The 27483-nt window shown below is 44.3% G+C and overlaps 1 protein-coding gene across 1 annotated transcript in view; it reads left to right on the forward strand.

Moving 5' to 3' along the window:
* LOC132828968 (receptor-type tyrosine-protein phosphatase delta-like) overlaps positions 1–27483 on the forward strand; it is a 481828-nt gene that overhangs the window by 139114 nt on the left and 315231 nt on the right. The window contains exon 2 of the mRNA XM_060846203.1: positions 8569–8740. Within this exon, the coding sequence (XP_060702186.1) occupies positions 8653–8740 (88 nt within the window). The 5' untranslated portion in view covers positions 8569–8652. The remainder of the gene's footprint in view (positions 1–8568; positions 8741–27483) is intronic.

Below are 27483 nucleotides of genomic sequence, written 5' to 3' on the forward strand. Positions count from 1 at the left end.
TTGAGTTGTTGACTGCAGTCTCTATTTCTAATCAAACGTCGGACTGTTTATTCCAAAGCTTTTGGCTGTGGTAACGACATCACTGTTACTGCAGTGACCTGTGTTCTGTAACAAAGCGCTGAGTAAGCGTTACACCTCAGGTTCATGAATCCTAACAGTTACATTTCTTGGGGACTGACTGCAAGTTATTGATGTCACTGCCATAAGACTCATTGGAATGTAATATCCTTTTTAAAATGCTTCCTATTAAAATTTTAATTGAGTCAATCTTGACTGAGGCCTAGGATCAAGGTCGTCACAGGGGTGGGTGTTAAATTCCACCCAAAAAGTACATGTTTCACTCCCCATTCAATTTAAAAGAAGCACGTTAGACACTTTGTTGAATTCTGAGGCTGAAGTCAGGAATGACATGAAAAGAAGAGAGGCTTCAAACATGACAGCAGTTTTATTCTGTGAAATTACTGTGCAATGCACAGAGACACATAAATCCAGCCCAGGTTTATAAAGTTCACCTGCTGGCGATTTGGCATTGGATTATCTCACTTTCAACCCAAATTCTTATTGGCTGAGAAGTCTAACACAAAACCTAATCAAATCCTAAGGTTTTTTAGCGATCTCATTTTGAGGTGCCATTGTGCGATGTGGAGAGGGTTCTGTTGATGGGCGAAGCTGCAGGGGAGGGGCTGGTGGCAATGGAAGCCGCTTGCTTAGAAATGGTTTTCTGATCCAGGGAGAAGGTGCGGTTCTCCGGTTGCAATCTGATGAGTTTTTGCAGCTGAGCACAAGAATATTTATTCTGTATCTGACTGTGCTTCCTGACCTAGGAGTGTCTTGGCCTTGGGAAAAATTCCATTCCTTGGCATTAACATCCTTCAGCTGTATGCAGTGGCGCAGATGGTATCCAAGGAAGGCGCAGGTGGCATGGCAGTCAAGTGGTGGTAGATCGAAGCAGAATGTGAAGGAGATTTCATTATTCCATTGATGTAGCTACAATGTGAACTATCCTTAATGTTTGGCCAGAGGATGCTTTGAAATGGAAATCAGATATTTCAGGTAGTTGTAAATCCCCATGTTTTTCCACAGGCTACGACCCTGGATTGCACAGTGTGGCTTTGTTGGTGATTTGTATGATCAGTAATGCAGTAAATGTACCTCAAAATGCAGCAATGATAACATTTCACAGCTGTTTCAGGATTTCTTTCCTGCTGCCCTCAAACCATGATTTATTAATCCGTAAGGCATTACAACCCTATGTCTAAAGTAGACAAGTCCTGTTCAGGCAGCGCCTTGCAGGACATTGCAAAGTGATTACAGCTGATGAAATTGCTGTTCCAATGCATCTGGCGAAACAAGCTCCCTCAAAGCAACAAGGTTATAACGACCAGGTAATCCAATTTTATATGTTGTGCGAGGGTTAACAGTTGAACAAGACACCATGAGACCATGGGATTTTTTCATGCGGACTGGAGTGGGAAAACAGACTCCTGTTTCATTGGCACATGCAAACGGAAGCTATCCCAATGCACCCCCTTGTTGTTGCACATCCACTGGTCTCTGGAGTGGAATTTCAATGCACAATTTTCTGGTGCTGAGATGAAGGTGTTCTCAGCTGAGCCATGGCTGGTACCTTACAGCTTGTTGTAATTTCTTTAACTGTAATGGCAAGTCAGCCTTAGCCTTACAGAGGGAGCAAGTCAATGTATTGTATTTGAGGGAATGGAAGAGGGGGCAAGGGTCTCACTGCAATCTACCATCTTTCAAATCTCCCCTCTTTAATGTGGCTAACATTATAGCTGCAAATGAATCAAGTAGGAAAAGCCGTGGATAGGATGCAGCCTCATCCCAGTGAGAGGTTGATTGCATTTATTTTGCATCTTATCACAGCTCTTAGAAAATGACAAAGTGCCTCATATTTAATCAATTGCTTTGAAGAGCACTGGCAGTAAAACAAAAGTTTTTTGCACACAGCGCGCAACCACAGGATGAAAGATGTTTTTGTTGGTGGAGTGGTTAAAAGGGCAGGAGTTTGCCTAGGAAATTGGGAGATCCTCTGGTCTTTTGTGAAATGCACCAACAGTATCTTTCATGTTCTCCTATGCTGCAGGTGCAGTCATTTCAACCAAGTAGCAACGACACTGCAGCAGTCCCTCACTGTTGTCCTGGAATGTCAGTCTGGAGTATACACATGGGCCATGGATTGAGGCTAGAACTGCAAACTTTCGACTCAATGATGAGCCATCATGGTCAGATTAGGGCTGCGAGAAATGGCCATGATCAAACTTCTGGCAGCGACAGTGAAAAGACAGAAATCTTAAATAATTATTTTGTTTCCCTATTTAGAGTCATAGAGCTGTACAACATGGAAACAGATCCTTCGGTTCAACCCGTCCATGCCGACCAGATATCCCAACCCAATCTAGTCCCACCTGCCAGCACCTGGCCCATATCCCTCCAAATACTTCCTATTCATATACCCATCCAGATTCCTTTTAAATGCTGTAATTGTACCACCCTCCATCACTTCCTCCAGCAGTTCATTCCAAACCCGTATCACCCTCTGTGTGAAAAAGCTGCCCCTTAGGTCTCTTTTATACCTTACACCACTCATGCTAAACCTATGGTCTCTAGCTCTGGACTCCCACACTCCAGGGAAAATACTTTGTCTATTTATTCTATCTATGCCCCTCATGATTTTATAAACCTCTATAAGGTCACCCCTCAGCCCTAGCCTATTCAGCCTCTCCCTTTAGCTCAAAGCATGGCAAAATCCTCATAAATCTTTTCTGAATTCTTTCAGATTTCACAACATCCTTCCGATAGGAGGGAGACCAGAATTGCATGTCATAACACCACAAGAAACAGGAACAGGAGTAGGCCATTCGGCCCCTCGTGCCTGCTCTGCCATTCAGTCAACTCATGGCTGATCCAACATTCCTCACATCCTCCTTGCTGCATTTTCCCCAAAACCCTTGGGTCCTCAACTGGTCGAGATTTTTTTTTATCTCGGCTTTAAACATGCACAAGGACTTGGCCCCCTATAGCTTTCTGTTGCAAGGAGTTACAAAGTTCTTCTCTTCCCTCTGAGAGAAGAAATTCTTTCTTAGCTCACTCATAAATACGCATCCCTTTATTCTGAGACGATGCCTCTGCTCCTAGACTCTCCCATGAGGAGAAACATCTCCTCAGCATTTATCCCATCAAGCCCCTTAAGAATCAATGAGATTCAATGTTTCAATGAGATCACCTCTCATTCTTCACTACTCCAGTGAATAGAGTTCCAACCCGTTTAACATTTGCTAAGACAATCTCTCCTTATACTGGGGATCATCCTAGCAAACCTTCTCTGAACTGCCTCCAAAATGAAATGATATCATTCCTTAAATAAGAGGATCAAAGCATCTCGCAGTGCTGCAGATGTGATCTCGCCAGCACCCTGTACGGTTGCACTAAGATTTCCCAACTCTTATACTCCAACCTCCTTGAAATAAGGGCCAGTAATTAATTCCACACACTAATCTCCATCTGTTGGCCCTCACACCCCTTTTAAATCTTTCTGATTTGAGCTTAAAAATATGTCCCTTGGTTTTAAGCCCTCCTCCACCCCCAACTCCTTGAAAAGACCTTTATTATTCACTTTATCTGTGCCCCTCATAATTTTATAAACCTCTGTAAGGTCACCCCTCAATCTTCCTTCACTCCAGTGAAAATATTCCCAGTCTATCCATGCTCTCTTTTTACAATCTGCACATCTGTTGAAAGATTTCCAGGTCCTTGAATTCTTTCAGTTCAGCCATTAAGTCCCATTAACTTCAACAGAGAAGTAGTATTAAACAAATTAATGGGGCTCAAGGTAGATAAGCTCCCTCAGCCTGATGGCTTCCATTGTAGAATCCTAAAAGAGGTAGCGACATAGACGGTGAATGCATTGGTTGTAATTTTCTACCAATCCTTAGATTCTAAAGAAGTACCAGAGGATTGGATAACTTCTAAAATGGCACCAACTATTCAAAAAGGGAGGAAGGAGAAAAGCAGGCAGCTATAGTCTGGTTAGCCTAACACCTATTGTTGGAAAAGTAATGGAATCATTTATTGGGGAAGTAATAGCAGAACATTTGGGAATGTGAATTAGACCAGAACAAAACCACATAAAACACAAGGATTTATCTTCTGAAGGGTGGAATTGAGAAGCTGTTCCAAACTTGTATCAAACTTATGTTAGACCACGAGGGGAGTACTGTGCACAGTTACACTCACCAAGCTATAGAAGGAATGTAGATGTACTAAAAGGTTTGCAAGAGAAAAAGGTTTGCAACAAATGGACACAAGAACTGCTGGAGAAACTCAGCTGGTCTGGCAGTATCTGTGAAGAGAAAACAGTTAACATTCGAAGATTTTCAAGACTGATGCCACAACTGCAGGGTTATACCTGTTAGAAAAGAATAAGCAAAATGGGCCTCACTTTTCTCAAAAAAAGAAAGTTGAAAGGTGACCAAATAATGTCAAGTAGAATGATGATAGAATAAACTCAGGGAGCACAATTTCATCTGTAGGAAAGAGCAAAACTAATCAATATAAAATTACTTTGTTCATTTGTACTGTCCCTGAAGGCAAGTGCTGTCTTATTGCCTGCTGATATTTCATCCTGAACTGTTTTCTAAGTAGTTCTTTTATCTGTGGTGGATTGACAATGTCTCCCACTCCTTGGGACAGGACAAGGAGGCAGGTCCCAAGTCTGTCTTGGTGGGATTGGGGTTCCTGCGGGTTTCTCTCTCCAAGCTACGCAACATTCCTGGCTTGGGAATATATTGGTTGTTCCTTTGCAGTTGCTGGATCAAAATCATGTAATTCCCTTCCCAACTGTCATGGTGGGCTGGTCCGCCAACCCATGGACTGCAGCCAATCGCTTTCTCCAGGGCAGTCAGGGATGAGCAATAATTACCCATTTTGGTCGAACTCGAAATGCCCACATCCATGAAAATGTTGACATTGTGCTTTGGTATTATTCTGAACCCTGTGTTGTTTGTCCAGCAAACTGTCACACCCAATACACCCTGCTCCCACTCCAAAGAGAAGGCAGTCATCAACAAATGAAATGGAGAGTTCAAAAGAAGTGTCTTATCCAGAACATGGGTCATGTGGAACAGTCTGCCACAGGGAGAAGCTGAGGAAAATAATATGGATCCATGTAATGGGAAGCTAGAAGTATGTGAGGGTTAGCATACTGTTGACAAAGGATGATTGGAGCAAAGGCATGACATATCCTCATTTAGAATATTGTGTCCAATTTTGGGTCCCACACCTCAGGAAGGACGCACTGGCACTGGAGCGTGTCCAACGGAGATTCACACGGATGATCCTGGAATGGTCGGCCTAACATACGATGAAAGGCTGAGGATCCTGCGATTGAATTCATTAGCATTTAGAAGGTTGAGGGGAGATCTAATAGAAGCTTATAAATAATGCATGGCTTCGAAAGGGTGGATGCTGGGAATTTGTTTCCGTTAGGTGGGGGGACTGGGACCTGTGGGCACAGCTTTAGAATTAGAGGGGGTCAATTTAGAACAGAAATGAGGAGACATTTCTTCAGCCAGAGAGTGGTAGGCCTATGGAATTCATTGCCACGGAGCGCAGTGGAGGCCGGGACGTTGGGTGTCTTCAGGGCAGAGATTGATAAATCCTTGATCTCGCAAGGAATTAAGGGCTACGGGGAGAGTGCGGGTAAGTGAAATGCCCATCAGCCATGATTAAATGGTGGAGTGGACTTGATGGGCCGAATGGCCTTATGTCCACTCCTATGTTTTATGGTCTTTATAGACTTGTTCAGTGTACTGTTTATTAAGTGGAGCTCTCTGTGAAATTTGCCTTACAATTTACTGCCTAGAAACGGTTCCCTGTGATGGGGAAATGGAGAGTGGGGGCACTTTCTTCTGCCTGAAGGTAAGTTCGACTCTCAGCAACGTAACCTCCACCAATGGGAGAGCAAGGAGACAGATCCAAATTCACCCCAATCAGAACGCAGTCAAACCACTGCCTGCCACAGCTCTGTCAGCATGAATCTGACTCACTAGCCAGCCAACACAAATACCCTCCAAGGAGGCCAGGTTTCTGTGGCAGCCTGGACATCTACAAGCATGTTGTAGCCTGGAGTTATGGAAGGTGATGACAGGGGCTTTGATTTTTATGGCTGACCAGGAATCTCTCTAACTCTTACTGTTTGCCATTGACGTTTCTGGAAGGATTTGAGATTCAGCCATGTGATGAGCACACCTTCCTTGAGCCATCAAGTCATACAGCTTTTTGTTCAGAGGCAGAGACACGATTCAGTACACCAGAAGACCTCCACTGTCAGGATATAATCTTAAAATAGAGGGAAATTTGGCAGCACTTTGGTGCGAAACTGGAATTCTCTGCCTCCAAATCATGAGGGTAAAGCACGTAAGTGGAGTCGAGCTGACCATGATCTAAATGGATGAGGGGTAGCTCAAGGATCTTGTGTTTCCGAACAAACAGGAAATGGCCTGGTGACTGTTGGATCCAGGACTTACCCTCCTGAAGATATAAATGCCTCATGTTTAGATTTGGTTTTTAGTTCTTCAGATTGTGTTTCTAATTAATGAAACCTGAGCCAGCCTGGTTTGCCCAGGTCTGTAAGCTGCCCTGAACGATGATCAGTGTGTCTGGAAGGAGCCCATCCAGTCCTGTGAACGGGAGAGCACACGGTTATTATCAGATCTTAGCTGTTATAGCGCTGTGAGGGTTGATGACAATGAAATATTCTGGACTTAAATCTGAAACTGCTGACTCGGCCAGGATATTCATCTATCCTGAGACTGTCAGTCCATTCACTGAATGGATGTGAATCTTCACCTTGACCTCATGAGTAACTTCGAAGGTGATTGGTGGAGAGAGCTGGCAAGCTGCACTTTGCCTTGTTTTTTATTTATGTATTTCTGGCTAACGTATTCAGGCAGTCATCATTCTTTGCTGGCTTTTGTTCAACATGATGAGTGTGTTCTGCACACCAGCCGACTGTCTCTCTTCCAGCCGTAGAAAAATATTTGAAATTAAATCTCAATTGAATTGGAGGAAAGGATGAAAAAGCCTGAGCTTTCTATACAATAAGATCCTTCTCGTATCAGTGGCAGCATTAACCTCACCGGTGCAATGTCTAATGATCCTGTCTCATGCTGTTGCCTCTTAGGTGAAATAAAGCTAGTTTTAACAGAAGGACCATCATAGCTCCTCTTCCTCAGGTATCGGAACATGCAGAGCCATCTCTTGGTACAGGTATAAGTAGCCGAACTTAACATAGAGGACCAGTCGGTGACCATAATCAGGGGATGACATTTGATCCCTAAAGAAACATCTGTACACAAATTGTTTCCATTAGAGATTACCAGAAAGGGAACGTGTCCATTGCCATTGTCCGAGCACATGGGTGCTCAATCCACTTTTTCCGACCTCTCCTGAAATTCCTGGGCTTCACTAATTATTTGGTAGCAAACCTAAGACGTTTGCTTGACTCAGTGCTGCACTGGATAATCTACCTACTAACTGAGCCAAGGAAGCAAGCTCTAGATCTTTCAACAATGAGGAGAAAGTGAGGTCTGCAGATGCTGGAGATCAGAGCTGAAAATGTGTTGCTGGAAAAGCGCAGCAGGTCAGGCAGCATCCAAGGAACAGGAGATTCGACGATTCAGGCATAAGCCCTTCATCAGGAATCGGGCATAAGCCATTCCTGATGAAGGGCTTATGCCCAAAACGTCGAATTTCCTGTTCCTTGGATGCTGCCTAACCTGCTGCGCTTTTCCAGCAACACATTTTCAGATCTTTCAACAACGTGCAAGTGTTTCATTTCAAAGAAAAGTGTGATTTTTCTTAGGAAGGAATTGGTCAGTTCTACGTTGGGCCCAAGCCCCTGCTGATTCCATGGGCGCAGAGGATGGAATCGTAAAACCCCTTCAGTGTTGAAGAAGGCTATTTGGCCCATTGAATCCATGCTGACCTTCAAAACCTGGTCAATTCTCCTCCCCTCTCTTTGTAATCCTGTATTTTCCATGGCCAATCCGCTTACCCTGCACATCTTTGGACTGCAAGAGGAAACCGGAACAACCGGTGGAAACCCACAGAGACCTAGGGAGAATGTGCAAAGTCCTCACAGCCAGTCCCCTGAAGGTGGTAATCTTAACAACTTAAAATCAATATTTCCATCTTAGAGAGGAATAGTGATCTCCCTTGAACCTGCACAAGTCACGTGTCTCTAAACTCTGAATCTTGGTGTACCAATGTTATGCCTACACATTCTACTCGAATGTTTTATGGCTTGTGTGAGTCAAATTTGGAAATTTAGTGTCAAATTATTGAAATTTTTGTTCTGCAAGCCTTCATGCAAAGGGACGTAGGTGCACTTTGAACTGAAGTGAACAGTCAGTGGCTGGACTACTGTGCAATTAATTCATGTATTTAATTTTTTTAAAAAAGTTGAACCAAATCAATGCTTTTGTTGGACATTTTTGCCAAAAATATACACATTTTCAATTTTGTTTATTTTTTGTCTTGTCTTTCTAGACTCAGAGTAAATCTATCTGAAGACAACTATTACGCTGGTATAGGCCTCGACTTCCAGGCCAGTGTTAAAGGTCATTGCCAAGGATGTTGTTACCCCACTATTTGATGATGCCTCCCATTGTCTTTGTAATGGCCTTGTTGTCCTTGGTCCAGGCTGACTCCACGATTGAAGGTAAAGCTCTCCTATTTAATAGAACTTGTGGTGATGTCACTGCCAGTGATTAATAGGATGCATTGAAAAAGAAAAATGTGACTGAATATCAATATCGCAATCATTTTTTGGTACTTATCTTGTACTTATGTATCTTTTCCAATTCAAACTGAGTCAACCATTGGAACAGGATCAAGGAGTTGAATGGCATTCCTGTGCTCCTTGTTTCTTTCCTTTGAAGATTAAGATTACAGTAGGAAAAAGGTCCACAAATGCTGTCTGCTAACTGCCTCAACTCAGTGATGTTACTGATCCCTAGTGCATACTCCACTGGGCACTATGCATACCTATTAATGTATCAAAACCACCTTTTCAGGGTTGGTGGATTATGGATGAAAATGTGTTGCTGGTTAAAGCACAGCAGGTTAGGCAGCATCTCAGGATATCTTAGCCTGCTTGGCTACTCTCTCTCATTCCTGATGAAGGGCTTATGCTCGAAACGTCGAATTCCCTATTCCTGAGATGCTGCCTAACCTGCTGTGCTTTAACCAGCAACACATTTTCAGCTGTGATCTCCAGCATCTGCAGACCTCAGTTTTTACTGGTGGATTATGGAGCACAGTAACTTGGTCCTGGATGTTGTTAAAACAGAAAGATGGTTCTTTAACTTTGCATTGAAGCAACACGTTGTAAATACATACTTGATAATGTAGAATTTGAGTATTGTTGACAAAGACATATTTTATCAAAGCTTTTCACCTTGCCTTCATCAGAACAGCTTAACAAAGACCATTGTGGAAGGAAAACAGTATATTTGCAATATGAAGTACAGTGCTGATTGGGTGGCACATGCACTTTGATTGTTCGAGGTATTAACTTGGATAATGCACCAGCTAAATGATGACTGACAGTTAACTGTCAAGCTTTATTTGTGTTTTAAAGCAGGCAGATTGACTCTAATTGGTCAAGGTATTTCCTTGAAAAATGAGCAATATAATGGTTTCACCTGTTTAGTTGCATCTCAGTGCATTCACTTGGTGTTTCACTCCTCCTCTTTCCTCACTCTGAACACTGCCAGAGTTCCATATAATGCTGGAAAGGTCCAGTGGATCCGTTGGGTTTGGAGAAGGATTTTGCAAGGCAAAAAGCAACAATGATTCAGAGAGGGGTGCCTGAATGGCTGAAACTTCTAGCAAGATCTGTCGATGGGATTATATTTAGGAGTTTAAAGGTGGCTGCCTGTAGGACACAGGCTGGGGCCTAAAGTACACGTTCCAGTGAAATGAGACTTTAGCAGCATCTGAAGGTGGGGGCAATGGTTTGGAAAGTAGCTTGGAGTTCAGGTTTGATAGATGAGCAGTGAACAGTTAAAGATGCACACAACTGAGATGGACAAGCTCTGAGCAGAGAAGAGTTGTGGTTTTGAGACCGTTCAACATAGAACATAGAACGGTACAACACAGTACAGGCCCACGATCTTGTGCCGAGCATTTATTGTAATCTAAGATCAACCTAACCTACACACCCCTCAATTTACTACCGCCCATGTGCTTGTCCAGCAGTCGCTTAAATGTCCCTAATGTCTCTGGATTTACCATCACAGTGGCAATGCATCCCACGCACCCACCACTCTCTGTGAAAAGAACCTACCTCTGAATCTTCCCTGCATTTTCCTCCAATTACCTTCAAATTATAACCCCTTGTGACAGCCAGTTCTACCCTGGGGAAATGTCTCTGACTATCTACTCTATCTATGCCACTCATTACCTTGTACACCTCTATTAAGTCACCTCGCTTCCTTCTCTCCAGTGTGAAAAACCCTAGCTCGCTCAAACTCTCTTCAGAAGACAAGATCTCCAATCCAGGCAGCATCTTGGTAAATCTCCTCTGCACCATCTCTAAAGTATCTACATCCTTCCTATAATGAGGTGACCAGAATATTCCAAGTGTGGTCCAACTAGGGTTTTATAGAGCTGCAGCAAAACCTTGCTGCTCTTGAACTCAACCCCCCTGTTAATGAAAGCCAAAACACTACACTCCTTCTTAACAACCCTACAAACTTGGATGGCAAGTTTGAGGGAGCAATGTACATGGACCCCAAGATCCTGCTGTTCTCCCACACTGTTAAGAATCCTGTCTTTAACCCTGTACTCAGTATTCAAATTTGACCTTCCAAAATGAATCACTTTGCATTTATACAGGTTGAACTCCATCTGCCACTTCTCAGGCCAGCTCTTCATCCTGTCAGTGTCTTGTTGTAGCCTGCAACAGCCCTTGACACTATCTGCAACATCACTGACCTTTGTGTCATTGACAAACTTATGAACCCACCCATGCACTTCTTCATCTAAGTCATTTATGAAAACTACAAAGAGCAGAAGCCTAAGAATAGATCCCTGCAGGACACCACTGGTCACCGACCTCCAGTTACAATTCTTTCCATCCACTACCACTCACTGTCTTCTTTCGGCCAAACAATTCTGTATCCAGACAGCTAGGTTTCCCTGTATCCCATACCTCCTAGCTTTCTGAATGAGCCTACCTTGGAGAACCTGATCAAATGCCTTACCACATCCATTGCTCAACTTCTGTCAACTTGTCTCGTCACATCTTCAAAGAACTCAATAAGGCTTGTGAGGCATGACCTGCCCCTCACAAACCCACGCTGACTATTTTTAATCAAACTATGTTTTTCCAAATAATCATAAATCCCATCTCTCAGAATCCCTTCCAGTACCTTGCTTACCACAGAAGTGGCAACATCATAATTCTGATAATTTGAACCATGCACCTCTTAAACAAACTCAGATTTCTCCAGTTTCCTCATTTCCCCTCCCCCCACCTTGTCTCAGTCAAATCCCTTAAACTCAGCACCGCCTTCCTAACCTGCAATCTTCTTCCTGACTTCTCCGCCCCCACTCCACTCCGGCCTATCGCCCTCACCTTGACCTCCTTCCACCTATCGCATCTCCAACGCCCCTCCCCCAAGTCCCTCCTCCCTACCTTTTATCTTAGCCTGCTGGACACACTTTCCTCATTCCTGAAGAAGGGCTTATGCCCGAAACGTCGAATCTCCTGCTCCTTGGATGCTGCCTGACCTGCTGCGCTTTTCCAGCAACACATTTTCAACTCTTAAACAAAGCTGCCCAATGGAGGGTAGGTTGGATTGGTTTGACCCTATCATGAATTTGACGACTCAGAACGTGGCCTCTTGCACTAGGTTCCTGGAATGAAGAATTCCAGCATGAAGTGATTAGATCATGACTGGACTTGTCCTTGATATCTGTTCAACATAATTGTGGTCAGAACATGCTGTATCTGCACTCGTGTGACCTCATGGCTCACCACACCATGTAGGGTTTCCTTTGTATTGATGATATCATAGAATCCCTAGAGTGTGGAAACAGGCCCTTCAGCCCAACAAGTCCACACTGACCCTCCAAAGAGTAACCCACCCAGACCCATTCCCCTCCCCAGATCCATTCCCCTACTCTATTATCCTATATTTATCCCTGACTAATTCACTTAACCAACACATCCCTGAACACTCTGGGCAATTTACCAAGTTCTTCATTCCAGCAACTTAGTGCAAGAGGCCATGCTCTGTGAGTCATCAAACTCAGAATAAGGTCAAACCGATCCATCCTACCCTCCATTGGGAAGCTTTGTTTAAGGTATGCATGGTTCAAATTATCAGAATTATTATGTTTCTACATCTGTGGTCAGCAATGTACTGGAAAGGATTCTGAGAGGTAGGATTTATGACTATTTGGAAAAACATAGTTTGATTAAAGAAAGTCAGCGTGGGTTTGTGAGGGGCAGGTCATGCCTCACAAGCCTTATCTTTGGATTGTGGTAAGAAACCGTAGCACCCGGTGGAAACCCATGCAGACATGGGGAGAATGTGCAAACTCCACACCGACAGTTGCCCGAGGCTGGAATCGAATCCAGGTCCCTAGTGCTGTGAGGCTGCAGTGTTAACCATTGAGCCACCGTGCCACCCAAAGGATACCGTTCTGCCTTCACAGCTTCTTAAATGGCTTTCAAAACACCCCAAAGCACATCCCCTTCCTGACAGCTGCTAAACTTGTTTCAGTTATTGACAGAGGCTGTTGAGGGGACATTAGTAGCAGATGTGGTTGGTTGCTCTTTGTGGTCTTCCTTTAGTTATCTATACAATTCTCACTACCACATCCAAACTAACTATTCTTCTTTCACCTCTATCCCTCTGCGGGGCATCTTACTGGATAATGAATGCTGTCATTGTCTCATCCTCTTTACCATTCACCTTCTAGTATTGATAGTAGCTCCCAATACGCTAAGCAGCCAAAAGTTTTCACAGTCAAGCCTATCGCAGCATCAGCTCTTCAGCACAGCTGAGAAACCAGAGGGAACTGGAACTTTTGGCTGATCTTTGCTCCGTTACCCAGGAGAGTTAGGGCTAATGATACTCCCTTGACTGTTTATCCAGCAAATTATTACTTCTCACACATTCCAAAGGTAGTGAGTTATTTTTAAGTGTTCTGTAGATGGCGAGTGTTTTCTTTTTGAGGCCAGAAGTCAGATGACACCTGTTTGCTGTCCCTTCATCAGGTGAAGTGGACAGTTTGATCCCACAATGAGAGAATGACGTAGTTGAAGAGGAATTGTTGATCAGGACACTGAAAGAATTCCCCCTCTCTCTATGGTAAGATCGTGGCTAGTTTGTCGAGACGACAGCCTGCCAGTGAACTTTAACAACCCTTATTACGTACATACAGGAGATGGTATGTCCGTATCTTCTACACTCAGCTCTCAGGTCCATGTGCTTTGACATTATTGAGACATAGCTCCTCATGTACATACTCTGTAGCTATTATTGGAGTAAAGGTTGAGTTAACCCGTATATCCCACAAACACTTTGCTACTTTTACAAATGCCTTAATCATCACCAGCATCATCTCTGTTTAATATCTCAGTGGAACCATTGACCAACCAACTGACATCATTGCAGTGAGGCTGAGATGTTGGGTTCTCCAGGGAATCAGTGTAGCCAACTGCAAACATCCCCCAGCCCTTGAGGCGATTCTCAGATGGAGAAAGAGACACTGACCCTGGATGCTTATTTTATTGAAACTTTCTGAGGAATGAAAACTGTCTGAGGGAGTCTGTCCTGTTACCCCCTTAACTGTTTAACTCACATTGCAGGGTCTGTGTTTCCATGGGTACTTCTAGATCTACTGTCTTTTCCCCTCTTTTACTCCTCAGCCTCTGTCAGCTGATAGTGATAGTTTTCACAGTAGTGCAGAGTTAGTACATGCTTGAGGCAGGAGCTGTGTGTTCAAGATTCAAACTGGCCAGTGTTCCAGTGCTATACTGATGAAGTGCTGCACTGTCAAAGGTCTCAACTTGGATGAGATGTTAAACTGAAGCCCTGCTTTCCCTTTCAGGTAAACATTAAAGTTTCTAAGGCCCCTTCTGTCACTGCTGGAGTGGGTGAGGACTTCCCTATAAATAAGAAGTAAAGCCAGCCATTGAGTCCCAGTCCTGCATTGTTCACGTTGAAGGCTGTACCTTGCATGCTCTCCTTGTGTCTCAGGTGGCATATCCTTTGAAGGTCCATTATTAAGTAATAATGAGGTGTTGCCATAAAATTCAAAGCGAAAAATCCTACAGAATAACAAAGAATTTGGAGCATGTAAAATTAGAGTAGATCTTTGCTGGTGTTTATGTTTGACAATAGACAATAGACTCTCTGGGTGAAGAAGTTTCCCCTCATCTCAGTCATAAATGGTCTACCCCGTATTTTTAAGCTGTGTCCTCTGGTTCAGCACTCACCCATCAGCGGAAACATGTTTCCTGCTGCCAGAGTGTCCAATCCTTTTCTTAATCTTATATGTCTCAATCAGATCCCCTCTCAGTCTTCTAAACTCAAGGGCATACAAGCCCAGTCGCTTCAGTCTTTCAGTTTGCTGGTATCTCCATCTGAAGATTCACAACCATTTAATTAAGGCAATTCTTCCTCATCTCAGTGCTAAATGGCTGAGCTTTCACTGAGATTGTGATCTCTAATCCTTGATACTCCAGCCCTGGAACATTTCCTCCCAGTTACTGCTCCAGCAAAACTCCACTGAATTTTCCATGTTTAGGTGAGATTATTGTATATTCTTCTAAACTACAGGGAAAATAAAATTAATCTAATCTTCCCAATTAAATGTCATCCAACAATCCCCTTATCCTAATGTCTGTTTCAGAACTTTTATTGTACCCCCACCATCAACCATATCTTTCTCTTGGTAAGGAGACCAAACTGTGTGCAATACTTCAGCTGTTTCATGTTGGTCTCTCTTCAGTTCTATACAATTACATTAAGAATGCTTTTTTAATAAAGGCCTTTAACTTACTGCAATTCATATACAGCATACTAAGGCTCCTCTGACATTACCTAGACTCTCTCCCTTAAAAAAACCCTCCTATTCATTGAGTCCCTATAGTGTGGAAGCATGCCCTTTGGTCTAATAAGGTAAAAACAATGACTGCAGACGCTGGAAACCAGATTCCGGATTAGTGGTGCTGGAAGAGCACAGCAGTTCAGGCAGCATCCGAGGAGCAGCGAAATCGATGTTTTGGGCAAAAGCCTAAGTCCACACCAATCCTTTAAAGGGTAACCTACCCAAACCCATTTACTGTGGCTCTGCATTTACCCCCTGAGTAATGCACCTAACCTGCACACTATGAGGAATTTAGCATGGCCAATTCACCCTAACCTGTGGGAGGAAGCCCACGCAGACACAGGGAGAATGTGCAAACTCCACACAGACAGTCACTCAAGGGTGGAATCAAACCAAGATCCCTAGCACTGTGCAGCAACAACACTAACCACCGAGCCACCATGCTGCTTATATTGTTCCTGCCAAAATGCACAACTTTACTCTTTTTCACATTATGTTCCAGCTTTCATATTCTTGCTGACTCTGTTAGCTGTGCAGATACTTTGCACCCTCCTCACAGCCTTTTTCTCTCGTGACTGTGTGCCATCTGTGAGGTTGAATCCATTGCAGTTAACCCTGTGGTGGAGGAAGTAAATGGTTAACTTGCAGAAACATTGTTTTCTCAACTCAAGAAGTCACAAATGGCTGATCAAACACTAAGAGGCTGCAGGGAAGGTTGGGCTTTTGTTACTGTCATCTGTTTGGAATGTCACACCTGCATAATTTGGATTATTCTGAACTTTAAGGCAAGTTTTCGTATGACCCCAGGAATCATTTCTGTCTATGGACAATAACTTTACATTTAACTGAAACAAAGCATGTGGACTTGATGTGCCAAATGGCCTACATCCACATTGTAAGGATACTATGATCTTGTCAGAAACTTATAAGGTTCCCATCTCTCAACCCTCATAGGCTGCACTGTGTTCTAGATTGTCTTAGTATGACTGGCTGACTGTTTCTTGTTGGATTTATGAGGGATAGTCAGCATTGTTAAGGATTGACAGAATGGTGAAAATGCAAAGACCATGTGCTGGATAATTAAAATAAAAACAGATTGTATTTGTATCGACATCTCTTAACGTAAAAGCCTTCGGTAGCCTTCACAGGAGACTAGCAAATGTGTGCCATGCTGTGGAGGGAGGTGGAAAGCCAGGGTCAGAAATAGAGATTTTAAGATTGGTTTTTAAATGAGGAGAAGCAGGCAGAAATGTCAAGCAGCTTCAGGGGAAAGAATCCAGAGAACGCAGCTCAAGGAGGCAAAACCTCAGCCTGGGGAGAGGTTAAGGTCAGGGTGGGTGGTGGGAAAATGAGTATGAGTCGATATCCAGCAATCATTGAGCTGGGCTTGTCTGTGAAGCCCTCTGTTGTCAAATAGCTAGATGGCACTAATTGGCTGGATTTAGACAGAAGAGAATGGATATTTCTACATGGACCAGATGGCAGGTCTGCACAAAGGAAGAGAAAGATTCAATCAGTGTTGGCATGTTCCTTTTGTTTGGTAAGCTGTTTGTATTTGTTGGGAGAGGGGTGAAATTGGAGCTGGAGGGGACAGGTGAGCAAAGGGGGTAAGGGGTGATTGCCACAGGCAAGAGAAAAACGTGAGTTCAATTCTGACCTCTCTTTGGTGTGAGGATTTGCTTTAGGTATTATCTACTCAACCTGTCAGGGATGTTATCACACGCTTCCAGAGCTGTGGTGGGGTTGGGGGCGGTGGATCTTTGAACATGTGTGTCCTGGCCCAGAGGTGGGGAAACTACCAATGCACCACTAGAAAGCTGATTGAGTGGCGCTGAGGATGGAGCAGCCTCCAGCTATGGGTTCAGATTTCAAATGCAGTCTGAAATTCTGACCAACAAAGAACCTGGTCCCTGATGTCTACTCAGCACAATCCTGCTACACTGGTATAGAATATCCTGTTGCCATAACAACCAAAACAGGAAACCAAATTTCAGCATAGCAAAGGGAGCAAATCCTTTAAATTGGTAAGACAAATTTGACGGTGGGGGGTGGAGGGAGGGGTTCCTGGGTCCGTTAAACCCATTTGTGTTTTAGAAAGCGATGTTGATTTTTTTGCCAAAAACACTGTCTAGGCATTGCTGAGAGTTTTTGTTCAGTCACTTTCTTCCAGGTGTAATTGATGCCAAAACCGTCTCACCGGCCCTTCAGTGATGGTATCGAAAGCAATCCATTGGTGATGGGTCGGAGCCCTGATGTTGACCAATTTATAAAGAACCTCTACAGTGTGGAAGCAGGCCATTCAGCCCACAAAGTCCACACAGACCCTCTGAAGGACATTCCATCCACCTGCACCCTGACTCTATTACCCTACACTTCCCATGGCTAACCTACACATCCCTGGACACTGTGGGCAATTTAGCATAGCCAATCCACCTAGCCTGCACATCTTTGGATTGTGGGAGGAAACCGGAGCACCCAGAGGTATAGACACGAGGAGAATGTGCAGACTCTGTGTCGACAGTCGGCCCAGGCTGGGATCAAACCCAGGTCCCTGGCGCCGTGAGGCAGCAGTGCTCACCTCTGAGTCACTGCCATCTATTGTCAGAATATAGTCAGAACTGGAATAGGAAACGGGGAATATTTCCACTCACCTGTTTATTCAGCCTACTGGAATTATTGACATTAGATGGAAGATCCAACAAAGTGACTTCTGCCAAGTGACTGAGAGGACAGTGCCCGTGAACTATGACTCAGAGAACATTAACATATGAACAGGTTCATCTAAAACTTCAGAAGCAAAACACTGAGAATCAGCGCTGGTGAAAGTAGGCAGGAAAACACCATTAAATAAAATGGGCCGACAGTTTGGTTAAAATGACCAGTACGGAAATGTCTGAGGACCAGGGCAGTGAGAAGGAATTTTAACCTCGAGAGGATGAGTGAGTTTTAGGAACAACTTGGAGATTTAAAAGCAATCCTTCAGTTGCATCAGGAAAAGTGGCTTCCATGTTTAGTTGAGAGAGACAAAAAGAAACTGCAGATGCGCTGAGAGGCACGGTTCCTCATCAAGGTGTGCAGTGATTCAGCTGGAGGGATACTGTGACACGTGTTTCAAGTTTGGAGTTGTATCTGCCCTGAGAGCAGAGGAACACCTGAGTTAATTATTTCAATCTAATGGAAATGCTGCCATAAATACTCAATGCTCGCATCTGCTTTCTTGTCTGTGTACGGAGGAGGACTAGCTCATGTTACTCTCACCGAAAGTTGCCTTTTTACACTTAGGATTTTCATTCAGCAGCAAAGTTTAGATCTGTGCAAGGAACAAGGTGCAGAGTGGAGATTGCTGAAGGGCAGTTTGAGGAGGAAGAAGAGGGGAGGAAAGCAGTGTGTGCTGCCACCGTTGCTGCTCTGAGTGCCAGCGATGCCCTTGTGGATCCAGCGTTCACTCGGGTTCCACTGTTATGGGGAGCTCATGCAGTGGGCATTCTTCCTATCTTATTGTAGTAATCCCCAACCTCCTTTTACTTCACACTCTCATTTGTCCCCACCAATCCACATCTTCTCTTCCATTGTGACCAGTCATCCAGCAGTGAGAATGGGCACGATAGGAAAAGAGTGGAATAGAGTAGAATTTATCTAATTCAACTAACTCTTAGGGAGTGTTGCAGAACAAGAAGGCCTTGGAGTGCAGGTTCATAGCTCCTTGAAAGTGGAGTCGCAGGTGGATAGGATAGTGAAGAAGGCGTTTGGTATGCTTTCCTTTATTGGTCAGAGTAGTGAGTACAGGGGTTGGGAGGACATGTTGCAGCATTACATGACATTGGTTAGGCCACTGATTGGAATATTGCATGCAATTCTGATCTCCTTCTTATCAGAAGGATAGTCTGAAACTTGAAAGGGTTCAGAAAAAATTTACAAGGATGTTGCCAGGGTTGGAGGATTTGAGCTATATGGAGAGTTGAATAGGCTGGGGCTGTTTTCCCTGGAGTGTCAAAGGCTGAGGGGTGACCTCATAGAAGTTTATAAAATCACGAGGGGCATGGATGGAGTAAGTAGACAAAGTCTCTTCCCCGGGGTAGGGGAATCCAGAACAAGAGGGAATAGGTTTAGGGTGAGAGGGGAAAGATATAAAAGAGACCTAAGGGGCAACTTTTTCACTCAGAGGGTGGTACATGTATGGAATGAGCTGCCAGAGGAAGTGGTGGAGGCTGGTACAACTGCAACATTTAAAAGGCATCTGGATGGGCATATGAATAGGAAGGGTTTAGAGGGATATGGGCCGGGTCCTAGCAAGTGGGACCGAGGTGGGATATCTGGTCGGTGTAGACAAGTTGGACCGAAAGGTCTGTTTAAGTGACAGAAACTTCATGGAGGAACATTTCTCTTACACTCATGTGCACATGTTTGTACAACTGCTAAACTTTAATCTTCTTAGTAGAGATTTAACCTGTCCAATTTATCAGAGACAGGCTGTTCAGAGAGTTGCTTTGACTCCTGACATGCCCTTTGCAGATGCTGACTAGTTAGGAGACCATGAAGGCCTTGCTGAAAACCATTCCACCTGGACTTGGAAGCTCTTTGAGTGGAGAGCTTGAGTCCATTTCCCCTTTCCCCATCATTTCTGTGCTACCACTGCCAGATAATCATGGGGTACAGGCCAGTAGACATTGGAAGCCATGGTAAGGATCCATCATTCTATAATTCAAGGCCCAAAGTGTGCATGTTGTGTTTGATGCTTCATGCAATTAGTCAGGCAAGCAGGGAAGAAGGCATTAGAGCAATGTGATGCAACATCCTTGTCTTATGTCTTAGCTTGTACTCATTTGGAATTTAGAAGGAGGAGAGGCAGCCTTTTGAAGCATACACAATTCTTAAGGGACTTGACGGGGTAGATACAGAAAGATTGTTTCCCCTTGTGGGCGAGTCTAGGAGGTGTAGTTAGTAAATTTGCAGATGACACCAAACTTGGAGGTGTAGTGGACAGTGATAAGGTTACCTCAGAGTACAATGGGATCTTGTCTAAGGGGCAACTTTTTCATGCAGAGGGTGGCACATGTATGGGATGAGCCGTCAGAGGAAGTGATGGTGGCACTTCCACCATCATCTCTGAATTAAGGGGTCACACATTTAAAACCAAGATGAGGAAGCATTAATTCTCTCAGAGAGTAGTGAATTCTTTACTGCAGAGGGCTACTGAGGCTGGGTCATTAAGTCTATTCAAGATTTGGGACAGATTTTTTATCAGGAGAAGTTTTTTTTCACTCAAAAGGCTGTGAATCTTTGGAATTCTCTACTACAGACATTAAGGAAGCTCAATTTTTGAATATGTTTAAAGTAAAAGTTTGATCAATGATTACGAATGACACAACGACTTGTGGGAATAGTGTGAGTAAAAGACAGCGATGTGGTCTATCCACCATGATAGTATTAAGTGGCAGAGCAGCTTGATGGGATGAATGGTCTACTCCTGTTCCTACATTCCTAAGCAAAGGCCCACCATGTGATGTGCATTTTCTCGATCACTATCTCTCTCCAATCTCTCCGATAGACGGTAATCTTTTCAACTTGCTCCTCAGCAATCCTCCTGAGCTGCAAACACACAAACCCAGGTGCTCAGCAACCTCAGTGTGCTGTGATCAAAGATTTACAGCACTTCACATTACTGTGTTACCTTATTCAGGCTATTAACTATGATATTCTGAAACAATTTTCAGTAATGAGCATGAGTGAAAACGCCAATTAATTGCAGCCCTTGCCAGTACCAATTCATTTTTTTTTCTTCATTAGGGCTTTTTATGTGCTCAGCAGTTCATGAATCACAAATTCTCAGGAATAGCTGATATATTATGAAGCAGCACCGATTGCAGTGCTCGTATTCACCAGGGCAGATAATTGCCTTTCAATGGGTCCATTTGGATAATCCAGCTTTCACCTAGAGACCCACATGAGGCTGGGGCAGCAGCACAGGGTCTGCATCAGAGGGTGCAAGACCTCCCAAGCTCAGCTCAGCTCAACAAAGTCGCAGCACCCTGGGGAGCCCATCGATTGACAGGTTAATCACGGAGGAGGAGCACAGAATGTGTGTTGCACTGGCCACTAATGTGCCTTTAAAATACTGTTATAGAATCATACAGTGGTACAAACATAGAAACATACCCTTCAGTCAACTCGTCCATGCCAACCAGACATCTCAAATTAAATCTAGTCCCATTTGCCAGCATGTGGTCCATATCCCTCTCGCTTCCTGGTCACATACCCATCTGGATGCCTTTTAAATGCTGTAATTCTACCAGCCTCCAACCACTTCCTCTGGCAGCTCATTCTTTACACGCATCACACTCTGCATGAGAAAGATGCCCCTTCTGTCCCTTTTAAATCTTTCTCCCCTCAACTTAAACCTATGCCCTCTAGTTTTGGACTCCCCTGTCATGGGGAAACGACCTTGGCTATTCACCCCTCCACACCCCTTGCGATTTTATCAACCTCTCCTCACCCCAGTCCTAAATGGCACCCCCTTATTTTTAAGTTACAATCCCTCTTGCTAGATCTTACCTGCGTCTACCCCTTTAAGCATTTTGTAAGTTTCAATGAGGTCACTGCTCAGTCTTCATAACTCGAGAGAGTACAGGTTCAGATTGCCTAATCTTTCTCCAAAGGACAGTCCCATCCTCTGGCGAATCTTTGTTGCATTCCCTCAATGACAATGTTTCCTGAGATAAGGAAACCAAACTGTATGCAGTACTCCTGATGTAGTCTAACCAAGACTCAATGCAATTGAGAGGGGAGTCCATTTCCTGAAGAAGGGCTCATGCCCGAAACGTCGAATCTCCTGCTCCTTGGATGCTGCCTGACCTGCTGCGCTTTTCCAGCAACACGTTTTCAGCTCAATGCAATTGAAGCAAGCCTAACTGTTTCTGTACTCTAATTGCTTACTATAAAGGCTAATATTCCATTTTACTTCCTAATAGCTTTCTGCACTGGCATGGGAGCCTTTAGTGACTTATCAGCAAGGACACCCAGGTCACTTTGCATATCTGCACTTTGCAATCTCTTACCATTTAAGAAATATGCGGCACATCTGCTTTTTCTGTCAAAGTGGATAACCTCACATTATATTCATCTGCTACGTGCTTCCCCATTCACTAGGATTGTCCAAACCTTCCTGAAGCCACTTTACATTTTCACTCGCAACCCACATTTCCACTTAGCTTTATATCGTCTGCATGTTTAACGAACTGAAACACAGGCCAACCTCTAACAGGAGAGTGAGACTGCAGGAATGTTGCTGAAGGGTACAGTGAGCATGTGAAAGAGGGAGAAAAGATCCTGGAGAGTCTGCCTGAGTAATGGAGAACGCTGTGTTCTTTGTCTTCATCGTGCACTCTGATATGTTCTTGTCCAGGGGGCATTCTGTGCTACGCAGATGGATGCCTCTGCAAATGAGTTCCAATTAATTCAATCTGAAAGTGTGAGCGAGGTGTCGAGGTGGAGTGCAGAACTGGGGCTGCAGATCCTGGGGTGAACCATCTGTCCACTAGAATGACACCACAGGATCGGATTAAGAACACTTGCCACGTTCAAGGCCCAGCCTCCTTTCTACCATCCCTCCCCACCCCCAGCCTCCCAATGTGGCATTCAAGTACTTGATTTGCCCATATGCCCTTTAGAAAATCAGCACATCCTTACCCTTATTGTCACAATTCTGCTCGGCTTTCTAAGGTTTTCACAGTATTCATGCACCCCACTGTCTGGGAGGTGTATTTAGGGTAGATGGTAAGAGCAAGTCTTTAAAAAAAGTCCCCACTTGCAGATTGATCCTGTTACTGACTCTGAGAGTCCAATACCAGCCTTTATTCTGACTCTCCGGTTTTATTGCTGTAAGGCTTATTGTATCAGAAATGGAGAACATATCAATGCAGAAAACAGAGGCTTATGTCTTATACAGCACCCTTCCCAGACTCATGATGTTCCAAGGAGAAAGTGAGGACTGCAGACGCTGGAGATCAGAGCTGAAAATGTGTGGCTGGATAAGCGCAGCAGGTCAGGCAGCATCCAAGGATCAGGAGATTCGACATTTCGGGCATAAGCCCTTCTTCAGGCTTATGCCCAAAACGTCGAATCTCCTGCTCCTTGGATGCTGCCTGACCTGCTCCGCTCATCCAGCAACACATTTTCAGCTCATGATGTTCCAAAGTGTTTACAATTATAATCACTGCTGTAATGCAAGAAAGGAGTTTAGTTCAGATAAATGTGAGGAGCTGCATTTTGGGAAAGCAAATCTTAGCAGGACTTCTCCACTTAATGGTAAGGTCCGAAGGAGTGTTGCTGAACAAAGAGACCTTGGAGTGCAGGTTCATAGTTCCTTGAAAGTGAAGTTGCAAGTAGATAGGACAGTGAAGAAGGCGTTTTGTATGCTTTTCTTTATTGGTCAGAGTATTGAGTACAGGAGTTGGGAGGTCATATTGTGGCTGTACAGGACATTGGTTAGGTCACTTTTGGAATATTGCGAGCAGTTCTGGTCTCCTTCCTATCTGAAAGATGTGAAACCTGAAAGGGTTCAGAAAAGATTTACAAGGATGTTGCCAGAGTTGGAGGATTTGAGCTACAGGGTGAGGCTGCACAGGCTGGGGCTGTTTTCCCTGGAGTGTCGGAGGCTGAGGGGTGACCTTATAGAAATTTATAAAATTATGAGGGGCATGGATAGGGTAAATAGGCAAAGTCTTTTCCCTGGGGTCGGGGAGTCCAGAACTAGAGGGCTAAGGGGCAACTTTTTCATACAGAGGGTGGTACGTGTTTAGAATGAGCTGCCAGAGGAAGTGGTGGAGGCTGGTACAATTGCTACATTTAAGAGGCATCTGGATGGGTATATGAATAGGAAGGGTTTGGAGGGACATGGGCCAGGTGCTGGCAGGTGGGACTAGATTGGGTTGGGATATCTGGTTGGCATGGGCGAGTTGGACCGAAGGGTCTGTATCCATGCTGTACATCCCTATGACATCTTTATAAATGCATTATCTACCCTGCAGCACCTCACTAAGGTCCTTCGAGTGCAAATACCAAACCCATGACCCCTATCAACCAAAAGGATAAAGGCAGCAGATATCTGGGAACACCTCCACCTGCAGGTACCCCAGCCCCCATACCATTCAAAGCTGATGCCAAAACACCCCTTGCAGATGAGGATAACTGTCTTCCACTCTCAGGGTGTGTCCACAGATGTCCGTACAGACCGATATGGCTGCTGCAGACTCTGTTCCACTTGGGGCGGGTGGCGGTTGTGGGAAGGGGTGGGTGTGGCATTGGGGTGGTAGCGCATTCCTTATGCTGTTTTCCCCTGGCTTCCGTTTGTTCCTGACGGCAAATCTCAAGGTGCTTGACACCTTCCCGGATGCTCCTCCTCCATTTTGGATGGTCTTGGGTCAGTGATTCCCAGGTGTCTGTGGGAATGCTGCACTCTACCAGTGAGGTCTTGAGGGTATTCCTGAAGCGCTTCCTCTGTCCACTTGGGCCTCGCCTGCCTGGTAGTGGAGCACCTGTTTGGGAGTCTCGTGTCAGTCATATGCCCAGCCCATCACGACCGACCAAGGTGGGGTCAGTGCTTCGAAGCTGAGGGATGTTGGCCTGGTCAGGGACATTGGTGTTGGTGTGTCTTTATTCCCAACAGATTCACAGGATGTGGCACAGGCAGCAGCGTTGGTGGGACTGCTCCAACTTGAGATTATTGCTGTAGACAGTCCACATCTCAGAGCCGTATAGAAGGGTGGGAACCACCGCAGCTCTGTATACCACACCAATTCTTATCACTCAATTGGCATCCCAAAGCCAAGTTATCTGGTCTTTATCACCTTGCTGTTTGCAGGAACTTGCTGTGTACAAATTGGCTTCTGTGTTTTGTGCATGAGAACAGAAAGTAGGCTTGCCATTGGCTGTAGTCTGCTCTGAGTCACCTTGTGGTTGTGAAATGTGCTCCAAGAATGCAAATCTATTATTTTTTCCCCATTGATCTAACCTTCATCCATTCTTCTAATTAGTATTGGTTATTTTTCCTTCTGAGATTATGTTGATTTACAGACAGTATAAATTTGCAAAGTTGTTTTCTCTGCAACAGCTCCATTGTTTTCCCTTTGAAACCTACTTGAGTAATACTGAAACAGAGCAGGCTTCATGGTAAATTTGGATGATTAGATGGAGCAACAGCGGACCCTCTATTAAAGACATTAATGGGCCCATTATAGGCACTGACTGGAATTCTTCAGTCAACTCTCAGCTTCCCACTCAGGCCGTGCCAATTTTTATTTTTAATTAATTCATTCATAGGCATGGACATCACTGGAAGGGCCAGCATTTATTGCCCATCCCTCGTCATCCTTAAGAAGGTGGTTCCTGAACCAATACAGTTCATGTCCTATGGGTTAACCCAAAATGTTGTTAGGGAGGGAATTCCAGGATTTTGACCCAGTGACAGTGAAGGAAGTAGATCGCTGTTCCAAGTCATGATGGTGAGTGAGGAAGACGTAGCAGATGGTGGTGTTCCCATGTATCTACTGCCTTTGCTCTTCTGGATGGAAGTGGTTGTCAATTTGGAAGATAAGTAAGAATCTTTGGTGAATTTCTGCAGTGCATTTTGTAGATTGTACACACTGCTGCTAGTGAGCATCGGTGATCAGGGGAGTGGGTAGTTGTGGATGAGGTGCCAATCAAGCGGGCTGCTTTGTCCCGAACAGTGTCAAGTGTTGTTAGGAGTTGCACCCATCCATGCCAATGGGGAGTATTCTGTCACACTCCTGTCTCATGCTGTGTACATGGCAGACAGGCTTTCGGGAGTCAGGAGATGAGTTACTCATCAGTTAAAGGTCAGTGTGCAAGTAGGGAACTTGACTGAAGAGCTAATGGCCTTTAATTTCCCAGCTTGCAGTCCATCCCTTCTTGCTGACTGCTCATTGCATTTGCTTCCCCTTCTCTCGAGGTCTGCCTCTGCTCCTCCAGCCCACTGGATATTAATTGGTTTTACACAGTAGGAATGACAGAGAGCTGACAGAAACTTGAAGATTCTTTCTGTTTATTTTAGCTTCTTGAAATGTTTTTTTGATTAACAGTAAGTGGCAATGACCTCATCAGAGTAACTGCCTGTCTCAGAGGGGTTGTCATTGCGAGAGAGCAGAATTAACATCTGTCGAGGTACTCATTAACCCAGGGTGCTTCAGCGATCGTGTTATCTGAGCTGTGCATGTTAATTAAGCTCCTTCGCTCCTCCGAGCCAGCCATACGGTGATCTCATCGTCCACAAAGATGTTGCACAAAATGAAGGAACAGAAATGGTGAATTGAGATCGGTTTCATTGCAAAGGGCTGGCTGAAAGATTTGTTCCACAATACGGAAAATACAAAAGTGCTAGGTCTTTGGCAGGTCACAGGACATCCCTCACACTCAGGAAGAATAAAGTGAGGCAAGCAGAGGGGAACCAAATAAAATAGAGATGCACATACTGGCAGACATGATGTGGAGGAGCCGGAGATAGACTGGGCTTGGACAAAATTAAAAATCACACAACACCAGTTTATAGTCCAACAGTTTTATTTGAAAGTGCTAGCTTTCAGAGCGACACTCCTTCATCAGGTAGCTGTGGAGCAGGATCATAAGATACAGAATTTATAGCAAACGATTACAGTGTCATGCAACTGATATGATATATTGAACAAATCTAGATTGTTGTTAGGTCTTTCATCTTTTAAAATGGGTTGTATGTTTTGGTTCATTAATACGTAAATCCCAGAATTTCTTTTAAGTCACATATTCGGGATAACTTAAGGCTTTATGAAAAAAAAGTGACATTTCAACTCAGGCAATGCATTAAATGTGTGAGGTTAGAGTCTGTCTGTATCCCAATCTTGAGTCAGACTGGTTCTATTTCCAAAGTGCAATTTATAAAAATATTACATGAATTGACAGCCTTCATTGACTGCCTGCAGATTGTGCACTTCTTGAGCGAAATAGAATGTTTCTGCAACTGCAATTCTGCCAATGCAAATTCACCCCATAGACTTATATGTATGTCTGTGTGCATGAGAAAGAGAGAGAGAGAGGCTGCATGTGAGTGTGCTCATGAGAGAATGTATGTTTGTGTGTGTGGTCACCTGTAGTGTGACATCAACCCCAGGGCCCCAGTTGAGGCTGTCCTCATGGGTACGTGAACCAAAACCTGCAACCCATTCTAAAAGACTGAACAGCAGTCTAGGTTTGTTCAATATATTATTTCAGTTGCATCACACTGTAATCTTTTGCTATAAATTCTGTGTCTTATGGTCCTGTTCCACAGCTCCTGATGAAGGAGCA

The sequence above is a fragment of the Hemiscyllium ocellatum genome, chromosome 28 (assembly GCF_020745735.1).
Source record: "Hemiscyllium ocellatum isolate sHemOce1 chromosome 28, sHemOce1.pat.X.cur, whole genome shotgun sequence".
Classification (NCBI taxonomy): domain Eukaryota; kingdom Metazoa; phylum Chordata; class Chondrichthyes; order Orectolobiformes; family Hemiscylliidae; genus Hemiscyllium; species Hemiscyllium ocellatum.